This window comes from Bufo gargarizans, chromosome 6 (genome assembly GCF_014858855.1).
Source record: "Bufo gargarizans isolate SCDJY-AF-19 chromosome 6, ASM1485885v1, whole genome shotgun sequence".
In the NCBI taxonomy this organism is placed as follows: Eukaryota; Metazoa; Chordata; class Amphibia; order Anura; family Bufonidae; genus Bufo; species Bufo gargarizans.
The window spans coordinates 213,947,602-213,973,231 of record NC_058085.1 but is presented as its reverse complement, the minus strand read 5'-3'; the positions used below and the strand labels follow the sequence as shown (position 1 = coordinate 213,973,231).

Below are 25,630 nucleotides of genomic sequence, written 5' to 3'. Positions count from 1 at the left end.
TGGGCAAAGGGGCACACATTCCAAAGTGCACCTTTAGGATTTCAACGGCCATTTTTTACAGATTTTGATTTCAAACTACTTCGCACACATATGGGCTCCTAAATTGCCAAGGCAGTATAACTACGCCACAAGTGACCCCATTTTGGAAAGAAGACACCCCAAGGTATTCCGTGAGGGGCATGGCGAGTTCCTAGAATTTTTAATTTTTTGTCACACGTTAGTGGAATATGAGACTTTGTTAGAAAGTCATTGATCACCCCCCTGTAAGGCTCCATTCAGACCTCCGTATGCGTTTTGCGGATCCGATCCATGTATCCGTGGATCCGTAAAAATCATACGGACATCTGAATGGAGCCTTACAGGGGGTGATCAATGACGGGGGTGATCAGGGAGTCTATATGGGTGATCACCCCTCTGTCATTGATCACCGCACTGTAAGGCTCCATTGAGACGTCCGTATGCGTTTTGCAGATCCGAACCATGTATCCGTGGATCCGTAAAAATCATACGGACCTCTGAATGGAGCCTTACAGGGGGGTGATCAATGACAGGGGGGTGATCAGAGAGTCTATATGGGGTGATCAGGGGTGATCAGTGGTTCATAAAGGGTTAATAAGTGACAGGGGGGGGGGGTGTAGTGTAGTGTAGTGGTGTTTGGTGCTACTTTACTGAGCTGTCTGTGTCCTCTGGTGGTCGATCCAAACAAAAGGGACCACCAGAGGACCAGGTAGCAGGTATGTTAGACGCTGTTATCAAAACAGCGTCTAATATACCTGTTAGGGGTTAAAAAAAATCACATCTCCAGCCTTCCAGCGAACGATCGCCGCTGGCAGGCTGGAGATCCATTCGCATACCTTCCGTTCCTGTGAGCGCGCGCGCCTGTGTGCGCACGTTCACAGGAAATCTCGGCTATCGCGAGATGACGCACGGATGCGTCCAGGAGGAGTAAATCAACCACCTTCCGGACGCATCCGTGCGTTAGGCGGTCCGGAGGTGGTTAAAGGACCTGCTGAGATCATTTCAGTAATAGTCTTGTTAACTCAGGTGAGAATGTTGACGAGCACAAGGCTGGAGATCATTATGTCAGGCTGATTGGGTTAAAATGGCAGACTTGACCTGTTAAAAGGAGGGTGATGCTTTAAATCATAGTTCTTCCATTGTTAACCATGGTGACCTGCAAAGAAACTAGTTAGTCATTTTTGGAATGTTTAAAAAAAATTATAAAGAAACATTTCTATGACTGTCACAATAAATAACATGAGAATAAACCCAGGTACTTATTTGGTTATTTAGGAATATGTAAAATAATGAATGTCTCTTCACTAAATCTTTATATACCGTGGCCATGAGCGTTGGTCTTATCAATTATTGATGAAAATTGTTTCTGTTCAGTAATAACTTACAGACTCTTCTTTTTCTTACCAGTTTCGTACTCCTCATCGCATTATTTTGTCTGGATCCCCAATGCAAAATAATTTGCGAGAGCTATGGTCTCTATTTGACTTTGTCTTCCCTGGAAAACTGGGTACCCTCCCTGTTTTCATGGAGCAGTTCTCTGTTCCCATCACCATGGGAGGTTATTCAAATGCTTCTGTTGTTCAGGTATGGTATTTTACTTTACTGGGCCTGACTCTACAGTGTGGTATTGTTGTCTCCAAGACCTAGCTAAGGTTTTTCTAGTTTGTAATGTATAATAATCTGTGTAACAATCTTACTGCCTCTTTTTTTTCCTACTTGTGAAGTTATTCTACTGCATATCTCATATATATATATATATATATATATATATATATATATATATATATGAAAAAATTGGACTGCACTCCAAGCATATCTTCAGAAAAATCTGTTTTATTCACCCATAAATGGCAAAGCAACGTTTCGGCTCCAACTGAGCCTGTCTCAAGCCTTTCTTTGCCTTGAGAAAGGCTCAGTTGGAGCCGAAACGTCGCTTTGCCATTTATGGGTGAATAAAACAGATTTTTCTGAAGATACGCTTGGAGTGCAGTCCAATTTTTTCATCTCTATTAGTGGGTAAGCACCTGCTGCCGTACTTGGATTTTGCACCCATTTTTTACTTACTACTTTGAGGGTGGTGCCGCCGGTTGTTTTCTATATATATATATATATATATATATATATATATATATATATATATATATATATATATATATATATATATATATATATACACATACAGGTCCTTCTCAGAAAATTAGCATATTGTGATAAAGTTCATTATTTTCTGTAATGTACTGATAAACATTAGACTTTCATATATTTTAGATTCATTACACACCAACTGAAGTAGTTCAAGCCTTTTATTGTTTTAATATTGATGATTTTGGCATACAGCTCATGAAAACCCAAATTTCCTATCTCAAAAAATTAGCATATTTCATCCGACCAATAAAAGAAAAGTGTTTTTAATACAAAAAAAAGTCAACCTTCAAATAATTATGTTCAGTTATGCACTCAATACTTGGTCGGGAATCCTTTTGCAGAAATGACTGCTTCACTGCGGCGTGGCATGGAGGCAATCAGCCTGTGGCACTGCTGAGGTGTTATGGAGGCCCAGGATGCTTCGATAGCGGCCTTAAGCTCATCCAGAGTGTTGGGTCTTGCGTCTCTCAACTTTCTCTTCCCAATATTCCACAGATTCTCTATGGGGTTCAGGTCAGGAGAGTTGGCAGGCCAATTGAGCACAGTAATACCATGGTCAGTAAACCATTTACCAGTGGTTTTGGCACTGTGAGCAGGTGCCAGGTCGTGCTGAAAAATGAAATCTTCATCTCCATAAAGCTTTTCAGCAGATGGAAGCATGAAGTGCTCCAAAATCTCCTGATAGCATTGACCCTGCCCTTGATAAAACACAGTGGACCAACACCAGCAGCTGACATGGCACCCCAGACCATCACTGACTGTGGGTACTTGACACTGGACTTCAGGCATTTTGGCAGTTCCCTTTCCCCAGTCTTCCGCCAGACTCTGGCACTTTGTTTACCGAAGACTTGCAAAATTTGCTTTTATCCGGTCCAGTGCTGCTTCTCTGTAGCCCAGGTCAGGCGCTTCTGCTGCTGTTTCTGGTTCAAAAGTGGCTTGACCTGGGGAATGCGGCACCTGTAGCCCATTTCCTGCACACGCCTGTACACGGTGGCTCTGGATGTTTCTACTCCAGACTCAGTCCACTGCTTCCGCAGGTCCCCCAAGGTCTGGAATCGGTCCTTCTCCACAATCTTCCTCAGGGTCCGGTCACCTCTTCTCGTTGTGCAGCGTTTTCTGCCACACTTTTTCCTTCCCACAGACTTCCCACTGAGGTGCCTTGATACAGCATTCTGGGAACAGCCTATTCGTTCAGAAATTTCTTTCTGTGTCTTACCCTCTTGCTTGAGGGTGTCAATGATGGCCTTCTGGACAGCAGTCAGGTCGGCAGTCTTACCCATGATTGCGGTTTTGGGTAATGAGCCAGGCTGGGAGTTTTTAAAAGCCTCAGGAATCTTTTGCAGGTGTTTAGAGTTAATTAGTTGATTCAGATGATTAGGTTAATAGCTCGTTTAGAGAACCTTTTCATGATATGCTAATTTTTTTAGATAGGAATTTGGGGTTTTCATGAGCTGTATGCCAAAATCATCACTATTAAAACAATAAAAGGCTTGAACTACTTCAGTTGGTGTGTAATGAATCTAAAATATATGAAAGTCTAATGTTTATCAGTACATTACAGAAAATAATGAACTTTATCACAATATGCAAATTTTTTTTAGAAGGACCTGTATATGAGTTTGTAAATGAATTTGTCTGTCTAGTCTTTATGCGCGACCAAACGACTGGACCGATCTTCACCAAATTTGGCACATGGGTACATTAGGTGCCCAGGAAGGTTTTAGCACTCTAGGACGTACCGTTCCTGATATATTTCCCAATAGAAGCCAGCAAGCCTTTCACTTAAAACCGAACTGCCATTTACATGGTCACATGTCCCTTATTAGCCAATAGAAGCTCGTAGGTCCTACTATAGGTTGCCATAACAACTGATCACAGGTTTTAGCAGTTTGCAAGTCCTTAAATATTCAGTTGTATGATTGCACAGCTACACTGCGATATGCATGGGGGGCAGGGGCCACTATTGAACGGACGGGCGCTGTGGAGTTCACTGTTAAAGAGGTGGGCACTGTGAAGGTCACTGTTAAAGGGGCGGGCACTGTGGAGGTCTCTGTTATAGGGGCGGGCAATGTAAAGGTCACTATTAGAGGCAGGCACTGTGGAGGTCACTGTTAAAGTGGTGAGAACTATCAAAAGGACTGGCATTGTGGAGGTCATTGTTAGAGGCAGACCCTGGAGGTCACTGTTAAAGGGGTGGGCACCGTGGAGGTCTCTATTAAAGGGGCAGACATTGTGGAAGTCACTGTTACAGGGGCGGGCAATGGAAAGGTCACTATTGGAGGCGGGCACTGTGGAGGTCATTGTTAAAAAGGCGGGTGCTGTAGAGGTCACTATTATGGGCAAAACTGTTATCTTTTTACGACACGCAGAAACATTAAATGAAAGATAAAATATACTTGTGAAAAGCTGGGTCCTTCTGCTAGTCTCTTAAATGTTATAACATTTGAGTTTGTCTGTCTGGACGTTCTTTATGCGCGACCAAATGACTGGACCGTCCTTCACCACATTTAGCACACAAGTACATCAGGTGTCCGGGAAGGTTTTAGATCGGGTATCAGCTCTCTAGGATGTACCGTTCCTGAGATTCCCCAAAAATCACCTGCATTAGCCAATACAAGCCAGCAAGTCTTTCACTTAAATCCGAACTGCCATTTACACGGTCACATCTCCCTTATTAGCCAATAGAAGCTCGCAGGTCCTACTCCAGCTTGCCATATCTGCGGATCACATGTTTTAGCAGTTTGCAGGTTCTTAAATATTCAGTCATATGACATATGACGTCACAACTACACTGCTACATGCATGGGGGGGGGGCAGAGGCCACTATTAAACAGATGGGCGCTGTGGAGTTCACTCGAACACTGTGGGGGTCACTTTTTAAAAGGGGCGGGTACTGTAGAGGTTACGGTTATGGGGGAAACTGTTGATATCTTTTTACGACACATGGAAACATAAAAGGAAATAGATGAACTATACTCGTGCGAAGCTGGGTCCTTCTGTTTGTCTCTTGTATATATAAAAATATACTTATCGTTTTTAGATATTCCCAAAAAATGACCTGCATTAGCCAATAGAAGCCATCAAGCCTTTCACTTAAATCCAAACTGCCATTTACACAATCACATGTCCCTTATTAGCCAATAGAAGCTTGCAGGTCGCCATAACAACTGATCACAGGTTTTAGCAGTTCACAGGTCCTTAAATATTCAGTCATATGACGGCACAACTACACTGCTACATGCATTGGGGAAAGGGGCCACTATTAAATGGACGGGCACTGTTGAGGTCACTGTTATAGGGGAAACTGTTAATATTTTTTTACGACACACGGAAACATAAAATGTAATATACGCATGCAAAGCCGGGTCCTTCTGCTATTATCCAATATAATTGCTAGACCAACAAAATAAAGTGATTCATTTCTAAGAGGTAGAATCATACTGCATAGTGATGCTTAAAGGGGTTGTGCAGGACATACATATTGATGCCCTATGTAAGGATAGTCCATCAATATCTGATTGGTGAGGGTCCCACACCCGGCACCCCTGCCAATCCGCTGTTTGAAGAGGAGGTGGTGCTCCATGAAAGCACTGCTTCCTGTTCATTACACTGCCTGTTGTCTCGAAGTTTCAGCAGTGCAGTTTAATAACAAATACTCTCCATTCACTTAAATCGAGCGAGTACTTGTAATTGCACTACGCCACCTCTTCTGAAGATAAATAAAGGAGTGTAATATATGGAGCACTTCCTCCTCTTTAAACAGTGATCAGATACTGATGACCTATCCTGAGGATAGCAATCAAATAATCGTTAACTTCAGCATCTGCGGATGTTCCTTTACTAGACGTACTTCAATGAATGTGTACACAGAAAGCCAAACTGCAATGTTTCGGCTACATGGTAGCCTTTGTCAAGCATAAAAACAACTGATCATCCTTATCTAATATAGTATACATGACTCCTCCCTTATTGCTAGTGAGCCAATCGCTAAGGTATCACAACACCCACTATTACAACAACAACCTCCAATACTCCAAAAGTTATAAATATATCCAATTGATCATAGTTGTGTCAGATTAAGACTCAATATTACCTCGTGGGGGGGCAGTAGCCAGAGAGACATGTGTCCTGAGCACCTAAACTCCATTGAGCATGTCCGCGGTGTTATCCACCGCCACCTACATCCAGAGCGGCACGAATCATCACGTTATCAAGTCAGGCCACATGATGGGCACATTCTCTGCACATGACTGCTATTCACTCCCCGCCCAAAAAGGTCAAGATCATACTGATCATCACCATCACCATAGAAACCTGCTCCGCACTGTATATAAAGTATAATAATAGTCTGGCTATATGTGTGGAGTCCCACCTACATTTAACACTGCATACCAAGAACACCTCTAACACAAAGGAGTATTCCGCACTATGCAGCAAGAGTATACACACTATATGTCCTCTAATAAGAGGTGACTGACACCACAAATGCCAGATCAAAATACGGAGATGTTACCTTCACTGTAAGTGCCTACCTGATGACCCATTAATACTAGAGTTCAAGTGCTTCGGTCGCTCCTCTAAGCTCCGCCCACCACCTATAAAAAAAAATAAAGAAAAAAATGTGACATTAAAGTGACTTATTAAAAACATGTATAAATTGGACTGATAAATGCTAAATACGGAGTCGGACATAAAGACCTAATACAATTACCTCCTACATCAGTTAACCTATACCGCTCACATTAAACGTTAAGTCCATGGGGTTGTAGCGACTTCAACGTAAAACTCCACTTCAGATTCTTTTTACCTAAGAATCTTTTCCTTATCGCCACCTTTTCTCATGCTGCCCACCGAGTCTATCGAATGAAACCTCAATTGGTTGACACACTGGTGTGGTTGGAGTGACCACACTGCCCAAAATGATTCGCAACTGGTTTCTCAATCATTGTCTTTCTGATTGTACTGTTATGTTTATTTATCCTTTCCCTAATTTCCATAGTGGTCTCACCAACATAGATTACGCTGCAGGGACATTGTATCATGTATATGACGTCCCTCGATCTACATGTATAGAAGCCTCTGATGTTATATGTTTTTCCACTATATGGGTGAACAAAAGTATCTCCTTTTATCATGTTCCCACAGTTGCAGCAACCCAGACAGGGAAAATTACCCATTTGTCTAGGTGCCACAAATGTCTGATCACCTTGTGTACCGCCCATATCGGCTATCATGTAAATTGGCATTTTTCTTATATGCCATCAGTGGCGGATTATTGAACTTGTGTATTGCTGGTAAACCCTTCTGTAGAGTATGCCATTCCTTCCTCAAAATATCTGCAATTTCACCGCTATGCTTTCCATAAGTAGACACTCAAGGGATTCTATCTACCCCTTTCTACCTGGGGATTGTGTAGTATGGTCTCCCTATCAACCGCAAAAACACGTTGTCTGGTCTTCTGTAAAAGCTTTTGAGGATAATCTCCTCTCTCCATATTATAAAAATGTTGTTCATGTAGTGCCACCTGCACAGGACCCCCTCCAAAAATGTGGAACAATATACGAGTCTTTCCTTCTTCACCTCAGCCATGAAGATATTGGCGTAAGTCGTGGCCACATTCGACCCATTCGCCACACCTCTCTTCTGCTGGTAGAAGCTGTCCCCAAAGAGGGAATAATTCCTCCTAAGGACCACCTCCAACAGTTGGAGAACAAACGGGCATGCACCTGCGGAGAGTCCCTTGCTGGCAAGCACCACATCAACGACCCTTAGACCGTATTCATGTTCAATAGATGTATTCAATGAGACTACATCAAAACTCACTAAAAAGAAATTGAGTAGGCAAAATAATGTCACGCAGTTTAGTGAGAAAATGGCCGTGTCTCTAATATAGGACGGAGCACTGATCGCATGGACACACAACAACTTGTTCAAAAACACTACAATAGTACTGAATACTGGGCCCCTACCAGACACTATTGGTCTGCTTGGGGAACCTCGTAGGGCCCCTGCCTCCTGGCTAGGAACTTGCAGCCTAAGCCTCCCACGGTAGCTAGGATTACAGGCATGTGCCACAGAACCCGGAAAGTCAAAATATACCAGCTGTGACTCTGATGTCAGAAAAGGAGCGACGACCTCAGCCCACTGGTCTTAGGGCAGCTTTTCCGTGGTGGCCACTTTCTCATACATTGCCAGGTAGGTCTCGACATCGTCTGCGGGGGTCATTTTAGGGATCGCTGCACGGGTTCCCTTCCGGGCATTGTGGACGCTTGGGGTTGCCCCTGCTGTCTGCAAAGCAATCTCGTATTTAGGCGTTCACGCCGGCCTCACTGCCTTGCCCGCTCCAAGCCACCAATTGTAAGGATTTGCTCTGGTAGGCAGAGTAAGCGGTCGCAGTACAGAGGCAAGACCATGGTAGTAAAGCAAAAAGTTTAGTGTTTATTCACACCAAAGGAAAAAAGTAACACACACTTTGCAGAGTCCTGGTGTTAGTTTACACCGCACAAAGTCCACAGAACAAAGATGTCACCTGACAGGCTGATTTGCCCACAGCAGGCTTTAGGGCGCATGATTCCCAGCAGTTTCTCTCCAGCACAGTACCAAATGTTTAGGTCCCAAAACAGAGCCTGACCGAGCTCCACTGTCAGATGGAGCCCAGAGCTGCTGGATGGGTTTTTTAAAAAAACCCACCCTGCTCTTTGGCTGCTCCCAATAAGACCCAGCCCAGATTGGCTTTACAGCCACACTAAGTAAAACAGTGTCAGCAAGCACTAGCTGACGCTGACACATAAAATTACCGGTTCCTCACCGAGGCAAGGAACCTCAGTGACACGTACCCTCCATCAATGATGGGCCCTTGCACCTTCCTACAATTGACATATAAAAAATTACAGTTTTAAGGGAGTTGCATATATTTTCCTGGACTTCATCAAAGGATCCATCGACAATTACATTTAAGACTTTCATTATGTCCCATTTCGGGTCACCTTTAGGGTTGAGTGAACCCGAACTGTAAAGGATTTTTGGAACCCGGGCCTGAACATTTCAGTAAAAGTTCGGGTTCGGTGATTTCTCGGCGCTCTTTGAAAGGCTGCAGAGCAGCCAATCAACATGTGTTTAAGGCCTCATGCACACGGCCGTGTTCCGCGTCCGAGAGCGGACCGTGGAAGCCCGGCCGGGATTCCTGCTGACAGCATGAGCGCACGGAGTCATTGGTTGCAATGACGCCGTGCGTGTAATGCAACCGCTGCTGTACAGTAATACACTATACTAGTGTATTACTGTACAGCAGCGGCTGCATGAAGCCTAACTCTGTGCCCTTAGAAGCAATCTGTCATTGGCCAGTGTAGCATGTGACCCAGCCTCTATATAAGCTGGAGACACGTAGCGCTGCACGTCACTCTGCTGTCATTAGTGTAGGGAGAGGATGCTGCTAGTGTAGGGAGAGAATAGGAGAGGATCTTTGCTCAAAACGTGAATCTAACTCAGCGATCTACATACATTGTGTTGTGTGTGTAGGGCACAAGTCAATTTAGGTGGGCGGTGGCGGCCATTTTATGCAAGCTCAGTGCACCAGCACTTCATCTGAGCTTTTGTGACATTAAAATCCAAGCTTTAAAAACAGGCCATAAAAAAATAAACAATCAAATTTTTTGGGGCAGTTTACAACATCCGGTGTATTTGCAGGCTTAGTCAGTGTGCAATTTAGGCTAGAAATACAGCCATAATTTTCTGGGTTTTTAAAAACACTTTTTTTTTTGCCAGATTCCACTATTTTTCTGCCCTTGCAGCATCAGCACGTGTGAAATTCCAGGGTTATATACTGCTGTCAAATTCAGTTATTAAACAAACACCTGTTTGGGCAAAAAAAAAAATTGTTGGCAGCCTTTGCTGCAGATGTCATTGTGAGATACCGCCTTTACATACGGTCTTTCTATTCAGTTATTTGAAATAAAGCCATTTTGGGCACAATTCTTTGATGGCATCCTAGTGTGAATCAGGGCATGTGAAATACACCCTTTAAATATAGGGGTTCTATTCAGGTATTTGAAATACAGCCATTTTGGGCAAACAAAATTAAAAGGCCTAGTCTGGTTCAGCGCGTGTGAGATACACCCTTTAAATACAGGGGTTTAATTCTTTTATTAATAAAACACCTTTTTTTGTGCAAAATACACAATTTTTCAGTCATTGCAGCATCTTGACATTTGAAATTCCAGGGTTATATACTGCTGCCATATTCAGTTCTTAAACACCTGTTTGGGCAAAAAATATTTGGCAGCCTTTGCTGCATATGTCATTGTGAGAAACGCCCTTTATATATTTGGATTATATTCAGATATTTGAAATACCGCCATTTGGTGCACAAATCTTTAATTGAGGCCTAGAGTGGGTCAGGCCGTGTGAGATACACCCTGTATATACTGGGCTTATATTCTTCTATTAATAAAACGCCCTTTTTGGGGCAAAATACCTCAGGCCTTGCAGTATCTTGACGTTTGAAATTCCAGGGTTATATACTGCTGCCATATTCAGTTATTAACCCCTTTAGGACACAGCCTTATTTCACCTTATAGACCAGGCCATTTTTTGCAAATCTGACCAGTGTCACTTTAAGTGGTGATAACTTTAAAACGCTTTGACTTATCCAGGCCATTCTGAGATCTGTTTTTTTGTCACATATTGAACTTCATGACACTGGTAAAATGAAGTAAAAAAATCATTTTTATTTATAAAAAAAATACCAAATTTTACCAAAAATGTGTAAAAAAAAAAAAAAGCAAATTTCCAAGTTTCAATTTCTCTACTTCTATAATACATAGTAATATTTCCAAAAATAGTTATTAATTTACATTCCCTATATGTCTACTTCATGTTTGGATCATTTTGGGAATGATATTTTATATTTTGGGGATGTTACAAGGCTTAGAAGTTTAGAAGCAAATCTTAAAATTTTTCAGAAATTTTCAAAATTCTATTTTTAAGCACCAGTTCAGGTCTGAAGTCACTTTGTGAAGCTTACATAATAAAAATGACCCCATTTTAGAAACTACACCCCTCAATCTATTCAAAATAGATTTTGCAAACGTCGTTAACTCTTGTGGAACACCTAAAGGGTTAATGGCAAATGGAGATAAAATTTCAGAATTTAGATTTTTTGGGCAAATTTTCCATTTTAATCAATTTTTTCCAGTAACAAAGCAAGGGTTAATAGCCAAACAAAACTCAATATTTATTGCCCCGATTCTGTAGTTTGCAGAAACACCCCATATGTGGCCGTAAACTACTGTACGGGCACACAGTAGGGCGTAGAGAGAAAGGTGCGCCATATGGTTTTTGGAAGACAGATTTTGCTGGACTGGTTTATTTACACCATGTCCTATTTGAAGCTCCCCTGATGCACCCCTAGAGTAGAAACTCCATAAAAGTGACCCCATCTAAGAAACTACACCCCTCAAGGTATTCAAAACTGACTTTAGGAACTTTAACCCTTTAGGTGTTGCACAAGAGTTATTGGCAAATGGGGATGAAATTCCATTTTAACCCATTTTTTTTACCACTAACAAAGCAAGGGGATAACAGCCAAACAAGACTGTATCTTTATTGCCCTGACTCTGCCGTTTACAGAAACACCCCATATGTGATCGTACACTACTGTATGGCCACACGGCGGGGCGTAAAAGGGAATGGAGCGCTGTGTGGTTTTTGGAGGGCTGATTTTTGTGGACCGGTTTATTTACACCGTGACCTGTTTCAACCCCCCTGATGCACCCCTGGAGTAAAAAATCCCTAAAAGTTACCCCATTTTGGAAACTACGGGATATGGTGGCAGTTTTGTTGGGACTATTTTTAGGGTACATATGAATTTTGGTTGCTCTATATCATGTTTTTGTGAGGTAAGGTTACCAAAAATTTTAATTCTGAAATTTCATCTCCATTTGCCATTAACTGTTGTACACTTAAAGGGTTAATACAGTTTGTAAAATCCGTTTTGAATACCTTGAGGGGTGTAGTTTCTTAGATGGGGTCACTTTTAGCGAGTTTCTACTCTAGGGGTGCATAAGGGGGGGCTTCAAAAGAGACATGGTGTCAATAAAAAAGGCCATCAAAATCGGCCTTCCAGAAACCATGTTGGTCCTTTCCTTTTGCGCCCTGCCTTTTAGAGATACAGCAGTTTACGACCACAAATGTGTTGTTTAAGTGTAATATTACATTTTGTTTGGTTGCTAACCCTTGCTTTGTTACTGTAAAAAACGGATTGAAATGGAAAAGTGCCAAAAATAGCGGTTTTGACACCGTTAGAATGTTTTATTTTTTTTGGACCACGTTAATCTGGTGGGTTAGGTCATGGGATATTTTTATAGAGGAGATTCTTACAGACGCGGCGATACCTAATTTGTATACTTTTTTAAAAATTATTTTAGTTTTACAAACTTTTTCAACAAATTCAAATAGTCTCAAGTCTGAGAACCATATTTTTATTTTTTTAATCCGATTGTCAGTGGCTAAATTGGGATATAAATTTAGTACTCCATAGAAGTGTGGTACTCCCTGAAGCAACCAATAATGCAGAGGCCCGGATGATCTGGGCACGTGTCACATTGAGTAGTGGTGTCCTTCCGTACCCCCCTCCTGTGACACACTCTGCACTTTTTTTTTGGGTCTGTCCCTTCTTTCCAGTATGGGGGACCACACCTGGAAGGTGTTGGCCAGGGACGATTCGGGCACCTCCAGTTCCCGAGGTACTCCGGCCTGCTCTTTCCCGGTCCGAAAATATCAGGTCCTTGAGGACTGCCTCATAGAACTGAAGGAATGTCCCTGTGTTGCCAGCGCTCCGGGACAGCACAAAAGAGTTGTACAAGGCAACCTGTACCAAGTAGACCGCAACTTTTTTGTACCATGCCCGGGTTTTGCGCATCGCATAATATGGCTTGAGGACTTGATCAGAGAGATCAACTCCTCCCATATACTGATTGTAGTCGACGATACAATTGGGCTTGAGGACCATTGCCGTGGTACCTCGCACTGGGACAGGGGTGATGCCGTTACCATGATTTGTGGACAGTACAAGGACATCTCTCTTGTCATTAGCTGACCAGTAATAGGTTTCCAGTGGTAAGGGCACGGGTCTCACCCCTGGGGATAGGTACCTGGAGGGGGTTGGGCAGGGAGGCCTCGTTGGTTTTTCTGCACGGTCCACCAAGCGGATTTTGATATGGCGGCAAGGGACTGGAACAAGGGGATACTAGTATAAAAGTTATCCACGTACAGGTGGTAACCCTTATCTAGCAGTGGGTGCATAAGGTCCCACACAAGTTTCCCGCTAACACCCAGAGTGGGGGGGACATTCTGGGGGTTGAATACGGGAATCTCGCCCCTCGTACACACAAAACTTGTAAGTGTACCCAAAGGTACTCTCACAAAGTTTGTACAGCTTCACGCCATACCTCGCCCGCTTTGAGGGAACATACTGGCGGAAAATTAGTCTCCCCTTGAACGCAAAAAGAGACTCCTCAACCGCCACCTCCCTTCCAGGTACATAGGCCTGTACAAGTTTGGCCCCAAAGTGATCGATGACCGGCCTGATTTTGTACATTTCTGCATAATGCAGGCTTTTCCGGATGGCCTCAAACCAGGTACGTGTGATGTAGAGTGGGGTCTGGTAGAGGACGTCCCCACTCCAGTAATGCCTGACACTATTTTTCTTGACTAGGCCCATATGCAGCACAAGGCCCCAAAATGTCCTCATCTCGGCTGCACTGACCGGCGTCCAGCCACCGGGCCTGGCCAAAAAGGAGCCCGGGTGTTGAGCAACGAACTGTTGGGTGTACAGGTTGGTCTGCTCCACCATTAGCCAAGGTGGTGGGCGGCAGTGATCGGAACTGTACATGACGTACCGGTACGTCATGTGTCCTGAAGAGGTTAAACAAACACCCGTTTGGGCAAAAAAAAAAAAAAATTGGCAGCCTTTGCTGCATATGTCATTGTGAGATACAGCCTTTACATAGTGTGGTTCTGTTCAGATATTTGAAATACCATTTGGTGCACAAATCTTTAATTGAGGCCCAGTCTGGTTCAGGCCGTGTGATATACACCCTGTACATACTGTCATTCTATTCTTCTATTAATTTAACACCCATTTATGGCAAGATCCTAAATTAGAGAAATATGAGGAGAGCGTCAAATAAGGGACGTGGCCCAGGTAGTGGTGCTGCTGGTTGAGCTCCTGTTGCAGGGAGAGGGTGTGGTCGATCTGTGCCAGCTACACGCACAAGTGAATACCCATACTCAGGTGGGAGTAGACGACAGAACCTGCAGCGGTATTTGGTCGGTCCTAATGCTGCTCTACGAATGGTGAGGCCTGAACAAGTACATGCAATAGTAGATTGGGTTGCTGACAGTGGATCCAGTTCCTTCACATTGTCTCCCACTCAGTCTCGTGCTGAAAGACCACAGTTGGCACCTGCAGCTGATGTCCATCAGTCTTTCACCTCACCACCTTGCAAATCAGCCAAGCAGTCTGAGCCCCAAGTCATGCAGCAGTCTCTTCTGCTTTTTGATGACTGTTGGCAGGGTTTCCCAGGGCCATCCACCTAGCCCTGCCCCAGAAGTGAAAGAGATTGAGTGCACCGATGCCCAACCACTTATCTTTCAAGATGCGTACATGCTAGGACCATCACAGCACGTCTCAGATGATAACAAAACACACATGCTGGGGCTTTTGAAAGTGTGCAGATCGACAAGGAAGGCAGGGGTGAAGACTGGGTGAAAAATGTGAAGGACGATGATGTCCTCGACCCCACATGGAATCAAGGTCATGCGAGTGACCTATGTACTTCGGAGGAAGAGGCGGTGGTCGCACAGAGCCACCAGCACAGCAGAAGAGGAAGCAGGGTGCAAAAGCGGAACGGCCTTCCTCTAGACAGTACGCCTGCTACTGCCCACCGCAGCAAAGGACCGAGCACACCAAAGCCAGCTCCAAGGAGTTCCCTGGCGTGGCTGTTTTTCAGACAATGTGCTGATGACAAGACACGAGTGGTTTGCACGCTGTGCAATCGGAGCCTGTAGCGAGGCATAAACGTTCTCAACCTGAGCACATCCTGCATGACCAGGCATTTAAGTGCTAAGCACGAGCTGCAGTGGAGTAGACACCTCAAAAACCAAGAAAGGTCTCTGGCTCCTCCTGATTCCTCTTCTGCTGCAGTCTCGGCCTCTTCATCCACCTCTGGAGTGACAGTGCCACCTGCCACCCCGCAAACAGAGGATCTTCCAGCAACACCACCGCCTGGATCACCAAGCATCTCCACAATGTCCCACAGAAGCGTTCAGCTCTCCCTGTCCCAAACACTGGAGAGGAACAGGAAGTACCCCCCCTACCTACCCACGATCACTAGCCCTGAATGCCAGCATTTCTAAATTACTGGCCTTTGAAATGCTGCCATTCTGTCTGGTGGAGACAGATAGTTTTAAAGGCCTTATGGTGGTGGCTGTTCCACAGTACGTCATGCCCAGCCGCCACTACTTTTCCAGGCGAGCCATCCCTTCCCTGCACAACCAAGTGGGGGACAAAATCAGATGTGCACTGCGCAACACCATCTGTGGCAAGGTTCACCTCACTACGGATACGCGGACCAGTAAGCATGGTCTGGGACGTTATATCTCCATAACAGCACACTGGGTAAATGCAGTGGCGGCTGGGCCTGAGGTGGAGAGCAGTTTTGTCCTTCCGCCACCGAGGATTGCAGAGCACTTCAGTTTGCCTCCTGTTGCTTCCTCATCCTCTACCGGCTCCTCATCCGGTCAGCATAACACTTTCACCACCATCTTCAGCACAGCCAGGGGTAAACGACAGCAGGCTGTTTTAAAACGTATCTGTTTGGGGGACAAACCCCACACTGCGGAGGAGCAGTGGACGGGCATTGAACAACAGACCGATCAGTGGTTTTGTGCCAGTGAGCCTCAATCCGGCCTGGTGGTGTGCGATAATGGGGGCGAAATCTCGTAGCTCTGGGACTAGCCGGTTTGACACATCCCTTGCCTGGCGCATGTGCTGAATTTGGTGGTGCAGAGATTCCTTAAAAATTCACTCAATATGTCAGAGCTGCCGCATAAAGTGCGGGACATCTGTGTGTGTGTATTCGCCGTTCTCACCCTGCTGCTGCTCGCCTGTCAGCGCTGCAGTGTAACTTTGGCCTTCCCGCTCACCGTCTCATATGTGATGTGCCCACAAGGTGGGACTCCACCTTGCACATGCTGGCCAGACTGTGCGAAGAGCAGCAGGCGATAGTGAAGTTTCAGCTGCTGCACGCACGGGTGAGTCGCTCGGCGGAACAGCACCACTTCACCACCAATGACTGAGCCTCCATGCAAGATTTGTGTTCCTTGTTGCGCTGTTTCTAGTACGCTACCAACATGGCCAGTGCCGATAACGCCGTTCTCAGCATTACTATCCCACTTCTATGCCTCCTTGAAAAAACGCTCCTTGTGATGATAGAAGATGATGTGGCACAGGATGAGGAGGAGGAAGAGGGATCATTTTGTAGGGTTTCCGGCCAGTCATTCACAAGTGGCTCCGAGGGTGGGTTCCTGCACCCACAAACACCAGGTAAACAATTCTCCAACCATGGCACAGTTCTGGAGGAGGAGGAGATGGAGTAACCATGTTCACAGCAGAGTGGCACCCAGACCAGCTCATGGACATCACTGATATGTGGCTGAGAGGATACAGACTATACACCTCCCACAGACGACAGCTTTTCGTTGCCTCTGGGCAGCCTGGCACACATGAGCGATTACATGCTGCAGTGTCTCCCTAACAACCGCCTAGTTGCCCACATTCTAACTTGTACTGATTACTGGGTGGCCACGCTGCTGGATCCCCGTTAGAAGGACAACTTACCATCCTTAATTCCCTCACTGGAGCATGATTGTAAGATGCGCGAGTACAAGCACACACTGGTAGACACGCTGCTGGTGGCATTCCCATCTGACAGCGGGGGCACAGTGGAAATACAAGGCGAAGGAAGAGGTCGCCAACGCAGCTGGGGCACCGCCAGCACCTCAGAAGGCAGGGTTAGCATGGCCGAAATGTGGAAAAGCTTTGTCAGCACGCCACAACAACCAGCATCACCAGCTGATATGGAACGTCTTAGCAGGAGGCAGCATTTCAGCAACATGGTGGAGCAGTATGTGTGCACGCCTACACGTACTGAATGACTGGTCTGCCCCCTTCAACTTCTGGGTCTCCAAATTGGGCATCTGGCCTGAGCTTGCCCTTTACGCCTTGGAGGTGCTGGCCTGCCCTGCTGCCAGTGTATTACCTTAACGTGTGTTTAGCACAGCTGAGGGCGTCATCGCAGACAAGCGCAGTCGCACTAACCAGCCATCGTCATACTGCAGCGCAATTGCTCATTTTTGTATTTTGGATATTTCACTCTTATAGAGTGTACCCTAATTAAATAAAAAATGAAAACCAAAAACCTGTGTTGGTTACCTCGTCCTCCTCCACTGCCGCTTCCACCTACACCGCTACGTCCACCGCCTCCTCAAACTCCTACTCCATATGGAACTCCACCTCATAAATCAAATTTTTTTTTTTTTTATTTGTACGTATTTTATTTTATGTCATTTCACTACTTTGTCATTTACATTTTCAGGTCAATAGTACCACTGCTATACCTAGTATACCGGAAAAAAACTAATAAAGAAATTGTAATTTACATTTTCTGGTGAAATTCACTGATTTTTTTTATTTATATTTTTTTAATATTATTTTTTTTTTTTTGGGTGTGATGTACCACTCCTATACCTAGTAGACGTGTAAAAAATAAGAATTTGTCAGTTACCATTTTTTGCTTAGTTTACTAATTTTTGGGTGTAATATACCCCTCCTCTACCTAGCTGACAGCTTAATGAATTTCAATAATTTTTCTTTAACATTTTCGGGTGACACACAATTATTAATAAATTTCACTAATTTTTCTGTTACATTCTTGGGTTGAAATTGTACAGTTTGACGTGAATAAACCCCTGCTCTGCATAGGTGACAGGGAATAAAATGTAATACATTCTTCAGTAATTAATGCGCGCCACATCCTTTTATTCAATGCTTAAACTTTAAATGCTTTATAATTTCTCCCATATTTCAACTCTATAATTTTAAGTTTGAAAAAATGAATCCTTCCTTGGATGTGGTCTCTCTTTCTCAAGCTCCCTGATTCCACGCCACCCGTGATCACCATGGTAGGTGCATAAAAGAACATCAATAGTTGATAGCAGATATCAAATTGGATTGTGAACATCACAGGGACATGCGACATGGTGGGGCAGCAAGTTTGCACACGCCTACACAAAGTGACTGACAAGGGTCAGTCCCTGCAACTTCTGGGTCTCCAAATTGGGCACATGGCCTGAGCTTGCCCTTTACCCCTTGATGGTGCTGGCCAGCCCTGCAGCCAGTGTATTGTCTGAACATGTGTTTATCACGACTGCAAGGAGTTATCACAGGTTATATTTCCCAATGTTTTGGGGTTTACCCTAATTTAAAAAATAAAATTTAAAATGAAAAGCCTTCCACCTACACCGCCACATCCACCGCCTCCTCAACCTCCTACTCCATATGGACCTTGTCCTCCTAGATCAAGATTATTTTTTATTTTTATGTACTTTGTTATTTAAAGTAATTTCCCTATCCACATTTGTTTGCAGAGCACTTGCCATGCTCTTAACCACATATTGATGCCATTTGCAGCCCTCTAGCCCTTTCTATGACATTTTTACAGCCTTTTTAGTGCTCAAAAGTTCAGGTCCCCATTGACTTCAATGGGGTTTGGGGTCAACTTCGGGTCCCGAACTCAAACTTTTTTCCAAAGTTCAGCCGAACCCGTCGAACCCTAACAATTCCTGTGTCCGCTCAACTCTAGTCACCTCCTAATACTTTGTATACTTCCCCATCACCCAATTGCCTCCGTATCTCTCCAGTCGTGTCCATAATGACCACCGCTCCTCACCTTATTAGCAGATTTTATTGTAATCTCTTTATTCTGCACCATTGACCTCAATGCAGACCTCTTCTGTCACAACATATTGTGCCTGGATGTTTTCTTATCCCTTTATCTGAGAATAGGTCATCAATATATATGGCCTGCACAACCCCTTTAAGCACTGCTACATAATGCTCCATAGCACTAAACTTTCACCATGCAGACATGTCTGCAGACATGGTGACAGTGCTAAGACCCTGGCTGTTACACACAGCCAGGGATTTCAGCTTACCGACCCGGACCAATGAGGGCGGTCCCGGGCTAGTTATCGCTTTGATTGGCTAGTCTATTCAGACTAGCCAATCAGAGGATATTAGTGCCGGCAAAAGGTTCTGATCCTTAATTATCTCCTCCCTGGTAAATTTCAGGATGACCGCCACCTCCTCAGTTTCAGGATGGCCGGAGTAGTTGCAGTGTGTCAGCTGTAACATACACTTTAGTGGTTTAAGGGGAAACCTGTAAATGTGTTGGAATGGCCTAGTCAAAGTCCAGGTCTCAATCCAATAGAAAATCTGCGGTCAGACTTAAAGATTCACAAGTGCAAACCATCCAACTTGAAGGAGCTGGAGCAGTTTTGCAAGGAGGAATGGGCAAAAATCCCAGTGGTAAGATGTGGCAAGCTCATAGAGACTTATCCAAAGCGACTTGGAGCGGTGATTGCAGCAAAAGGTGGCTCTACAAATTATTGACTTAGGGGGTGAATAGGTATGCACTTTTTCTGTTATTTTGTCCTATTTGTTGTTTGCTTCACAATAAAAAATAAAAAAATCTGCAAAGTTGTGGGCATGTTCTGTAAATTAAATTATACAACCCCTCCTACACTAAAACGAGCAGGGTTAGCACTCAAGCTCTTAACTCATCACGTTATCTTGAGGCAAAAGTAATTGAAAAGCAATTGAATAAATAGTTTAGATAACACGTCTCAAATCATGAGTGTTAAGTCTACTACATCTGTACCTGCAGATTGCATTGCATTTTGTGGAGACAGGTTCTCTTTAACCCCTTAAGGACTCGGCCCTATTTCACCTTAAGGACTTAGGAGGTGACGGTTAGATTGGCTCTATTTTGGTGGGCAAACGGCTTTTTGATCGCTTACTGTTGTACTTTTTGTGATGCACGGTGTTCATCTGAGGGTTTAGGTCAGGTGATCTGTTTATAGAGCCGGTCGATACGGACGTGGCGATACCTAATATGTATACTCCACCCCCCCCCCTTTTTTCACTTTATTTTTTGGCCCACTTTGGGACTTGAACTTTTGGGGGTCTAATCTTTACATGCATTCCAATACTTCTGTATTATATACTCATACAGCTTCTGGCCTGTGAGATCCAGGGTTCCTGGATCTCACAGGCTCTTCACCGGAAGGCAGCGCAATGCCTCAGGAAGGCATCACGCTGCCTTCCATGCCATCGGGTCCCACCCACAGCCCCATCGGGTCCCAACCACAGCCCGATGGCACCACCGCCGCCGCACCAGGTAAAAGGCGGCGGTGATCAGAACTATACATGACGTACCGGTACGTCATGGGCCCTTAAGGGGTTAATAACTATTTTCCCCCTTAGGGGCTAGAACCTGGGATCTTTTCACCCTAATAGAGCTCTATTACGGTGAATAGGACTTTACACAGGGCAACAGGGAGAGTGTGTAGTACACACAGCAGCAGGGAGCTTACCATGGCAGCCAGGGCTTCAGTAGCGTCCTGGCTGCCATGGTAACAGATCGGAGCCCCAGGATTACACTGCTGGAGCTCCGATCTGCTTCCCATCTCCACCATAGAGCCGCACTCGAAGCGGCAAAGAGCAGTGGTTGGCCACCCCTGTATTAGGGCATGCTGGGTGTTGTAGTTTTACAACAGCTGGAGGGCCGCAGGTTGAGCAATCCCTGCTCTATAGAACAATGAGGAAGTGGAAAAAATGGCTCAAGAGTCATTGAAAAGGGTTTAAGCAAAAACCCTTCTGTCTTGTGTGAGGGGACTGGTTTGACCCTTGCTATGCTGCCCTTACTTCTCCATTTACACCACTGTTGATAGGGGGTTCGACTTCTGGAACCTCGAAAATCAGTTGTTTGTAAAGGATGCTGGTGCCTCTACTCTGCATGTAATATGCTTAGTAGTTGTATATTTTCAGAATTCTGAAAATCACTTTCTCGCTAAGGCTACTTTCACACTTGCGTTCGGAGCGGATCCGTCTTGTATCTGCACAGACGGATCCGCCCCTATAATGCAAAGGCTTAGATCCGTTCAGAACGGATCAGTTTGCATTACAATGAACAAAAACAAAAAATGTTTTTTATTTTTTATTTTTTTTTGTTCATGATAGTGCAAACGGATCCATTTTGACTTTACATTGAAAGTCAATGGGGGACGGATCCGTTTGAAAATTGAGCCATACTGTGTCAACTTCAAACGGATCCGTCCCCATTGACTTACATTGTAAGTCTGGACGGATCCGTTTGCCTCCGCACGGCCAGGCGGACACCCGAACGCTGCCAGCAGCGTTCGGGTGTCCGCCTGCTGAGCGGAGGACAAACGGTGCCAGACTGATGCATTCTGAGCAGATCCTTATCCACTCAGAATGCATTAGGGCAGTACGGATCCGTTCGGGGCCGCTTGTGAGAGCCTTCAAACGGAAATCACAAGCGGAGTCCCGAACGCAAGTGTGAAAGTAGCCTAAGTTTATCAGAGGACACAGAAGACTGTGGGTATAGTTGCTGCCCCTAGTAGGCGATACTAAGCAGAAAAAGGGTTGGCTCCTTCTACCACCTACACCTTTCCTGCAGACAATTTGCTAATCACGAACAATAGAAACATCCAGGAAAGAAAAGCCAACAGAAAGTAAAGTAAATTAGATATTTGGATACTGCAGTTGAGGAAGTGATGAAAGTTTTGGACATGTTTTGGATATTTTTCAGGTTTGAAAATAAAATGGGGTAAATCACTTATAATGGCTTTGGGAGTTGATCAGAGGAGGATGCAAAAGTAATAGGGAAAGAAGGTAGTATCAAATATTTAGGGGTTTATATCACAGCAGACTTAAATAGATATGTTGAGTTAGGCTACTTTCACACCTGCGTTCAGGTGTCCGCTCGTGAGCTCCGTTTGAAGGGGCTCACAAGCGGCCCTGAACGCAGCCGTCTGGCCCTAATGCATTCTCAGTGGAGGCGGATCCACTGAGAATGCATCCGTCTGCCAGCGCTCAGCCTCCGCTCAGTGAGCGGACACCTGAACGCTGCAAGCAGCGTTCGGGTGTCCGCCTAGGCGAGCGGATCTGTCCAGACTTATAATGGAAGTCAATGGGGACGGATCCGCTTGAAGATGACACCATATGGCTCAATCTTCAAGCGGATCCGTCCCCCATTGACTTTCAATGTAAAGTCTGAACGGATCCGCTCAGGCTACTTTCACACTTAGAAATTTTTCTAAGTTATAATGCAGACTGATCCGTTCTGAACAGATGCAAACGGACCCGCTCCGAACGCTAGTGTGAAAGTAGCCTTAAATGTTCTCCCTTTGGTGAGTAAACTTGGGGGGGGGGGGGGGAGACTAATATATGGTGTAGGATACCTTTGTCTATGATGGGTCCGATAAAGTTGTTGAAGATTATGTTTTTTCGCCAGGTTTTATTTATTTTTCAAAATTCACCAAGAGCATTTTTAAGGTATTTGATGAAATACCTAGAGGGTTTATTTGGGGAGGCTGGGAAGGGGAGAATTAGTAAGGAAAAACTACAATTAACTGGGAAGGAAGGTGGATTGGCGTTACCAGATTGGTACACTTATTATGTTGCACAACTTGTTCACATAAATAATTTAGAGATAAACAATGTGATCAAGGAAGAGGTGTTTAAATTGGGAAATAAGGGAAAGCACAATTCAATATTTGAGGTGTTGGAAACAGGGTATTTAAGTATTGTTCATGATGAATAAAATGTGGGAGGAGCTTAAAGGTACTATAGGGATAAAGGGTTATTTAGAATTTGCTCCCTTATGGACCAATGTACATTTACTGGAGATACAAAAAATGATACAATATGTTAATTGGGAACAAAAAAGTATAAGTAGGATAAGTCAAATATTTGAAGGAGGGATAATAAAAGAATTTGGCAAGGGAATATGAGATTTCATATAAATAATTTTATAAGTATCTACAACTGAGGAATGCTATAGGTTCGTCACTTACTCCAGAAAGAAACAAGAATGCAGAGGATCAAGAATTTAAAGGGGCTGTCTAATCATAGACAATGGGGGCATATCACTAGAACGGAGCCCCGCAAGGTGGTGGCTGGAGCAGTTCGGTCTGGCCACCTCCAAGCCGGCTCCCCATAGAAGTGAATGGGAGCTTACTGTGCATGCGCAGCCCCCGCTCCCATTTTTGTATGGGGCAGCTCTCCAGCTCAATTAAAAAGAATGGAGCTGAAAGGAACAGACGAGTGCCCAAGGTGTAAAGAAGGGCATGCAGGGTTGATACATTTGTTAAGGAGATGCCCAAATCTGTTCAGATACTGGTTTGAAATAATTGCAACAATTAATAAAGTATATGACTATAAAATTGAAAGGGATCTAATTGTATGAATTTTGGGTACCTTGAGACCTTTAAGTATAACAAAGAGAATTAAATTAGTGATTGGGAAGGTATTGTTTCAAGCTAGATTATGGCTTATTAAGAAATGGAAAATAGCAGAACCACCTACATATTCAGAATGGAAAAATGTGGTAGAAGAAATGATGAAGTAAAAAAAAATAAAGGTTATTTTTTTGTTTTATATGTATACTATGTATTTGACATAAATCCCTAATCTGAGTGAATTGGAAGGGATATTGTTGTTTGATGGTATTTATATGTGAAAATATTAAAACTAAAATTATATTAAAGTAAATGAGCAAAACCTAGATGGGTGGAAGCCATCAAAAAAGAAAGAAAATATACAACATCTGTAATGCATCTAAGGATGCCAAAGGAAAAATCCTATAGAAACAGGAGAAAGATGTGGAAAAAGAGGACACAACTTTAGAGCAAGTGCACTAGAGAGCCCTGCCAAGGGTAAGACAGGGATAAGGATTAGCAGTGCCTTACTGAGCTAATCAGATAAGTAGACCAAAGCATCTCTGGACACTGCATGGAAAGTGGGAAGAACAGCAAGAACAGAGAGGAATGCAGAGCCACCTGAGGATAAATGATAACAGGATGAAATGTCCCTATGGCTTGATTTAAGGGGGCAATCCTGGCGGCTATCAGGGCACTTTATACCCAACCAAGTGCCAGAGTATGGGTCAATGGGGCGCTCTCGGACCCGTTTGATATTAGTAATGGTACCCGCCAGGGTTGCCCCCTGTTCCCCTTGATATTTGTCTTGACTATAGAGCCCCTAGCTCAGGCTCTCCGTCAATGCTCTGATGTGAAGGGCATTGATATAGGGGGTATAGAGCATAAAGTTAGCTTATATGCAGACGATATTATTTTGACGTTGTCAAATCCTCAAACATCCTTAACAGCTGCAATTGAAATTATAACCCGATTTGGAGATCTCTCATTCTACAAACTGAATGCTCTTAAATCTCAGGCTCTCCCAATAAATGTCCCCCTTGATCAGATGAAGAGGCTGAAGGATAGTTTCGACCTTGACTGGCAAAACAGCCAGATCGAGTACCTGGGGATAAAACTTACAGTATCATTTAAGAAGTTATTCATGGTAAACTATGTCCCACTGTTAAAAACCTTAGAGAGGGATCTTGATAAACTGGCCAAGTATGAGGTGTCTTGGGTAGGTCGTATTGCATCCTTTCAGATGTTTACCCTCCCAAAACTCCTCTACATATTCAGGACACTACCTATTATTCCCCCAAGTAGTTTTTTCCAGAAGTGTTCTAATTTGATCAATGCGTTAATTTGGAAACAACATAAACCTAGAATAGCAACTGCGATAATGCAGAGACCTAAACTCCGAGGGGGATTGGGTCTCCCTAATATTTGAGTATTTTTTAGCCTCACAGGTATTACAACTAAGAGAATGGTGGGTGGGCAATGAGGTGAAACAATGGGTACAAATAGAATCAATATTATCTCCTGGTAGGAACTTAAAAACCCTCCTACTCGCGGTTCTTTACTCGACATTTAATTGGCCACCCCTCCCGACGTTAGTACGTATAGCGTTGGAAAATTGGTTCCGATTTCATAGGTTATGTACTTTGGAGTCTGGACCCTTTCCGCCCAGCGCCCCAGTAACTGTACTTAATTTCCTTATTCCGAATATTTCGGTGTCGTCTTGGGCGCTGGGCGGATTGGACCTTCTCTCCAAATTATTTATAGCGGACACCCTTTGCCCTTTTGAATATTTTCATAGGCGGTTCCTGATTCCACACACAGATTTTTATAAATATTTATGTATAAGACATTTTTTTAAAGTTAACTGTCCGTTTAATCTGGTGTG

General features: G+C 44.1%; 1 protein-coding gene across 4 annotated transcripts in view; it reads left to right on the top strand.

Annotated features, from left to right (window-relative positions):
• The window catches only part of ERCC6 (ERCC excision repair 6, chromatin remodeling factor), a 241,077-nt gene that overhangs the window by 111,203 nt on the left and 104,244 nt on the right, over positions 1-25,630 (top strand). For all 4 annotated transcript variants that reach the window (XR_006390375.1, XM_044297289.1, XM_044297290.1 and 1 more), the window contains one exon: positions 1,426-1,602. Coding sequence is in view for 3 of the 4 variants with exons in the window: in XM_044297289.1 (XP_044153224.1) it covers positions 1,426-1,602 (177 nt within the window). In the remaining variant the exon portion in view is untranslated. The remainder of the gene's footprint in view (positions 1-1,425; positions 1,603-25,630) is intronic.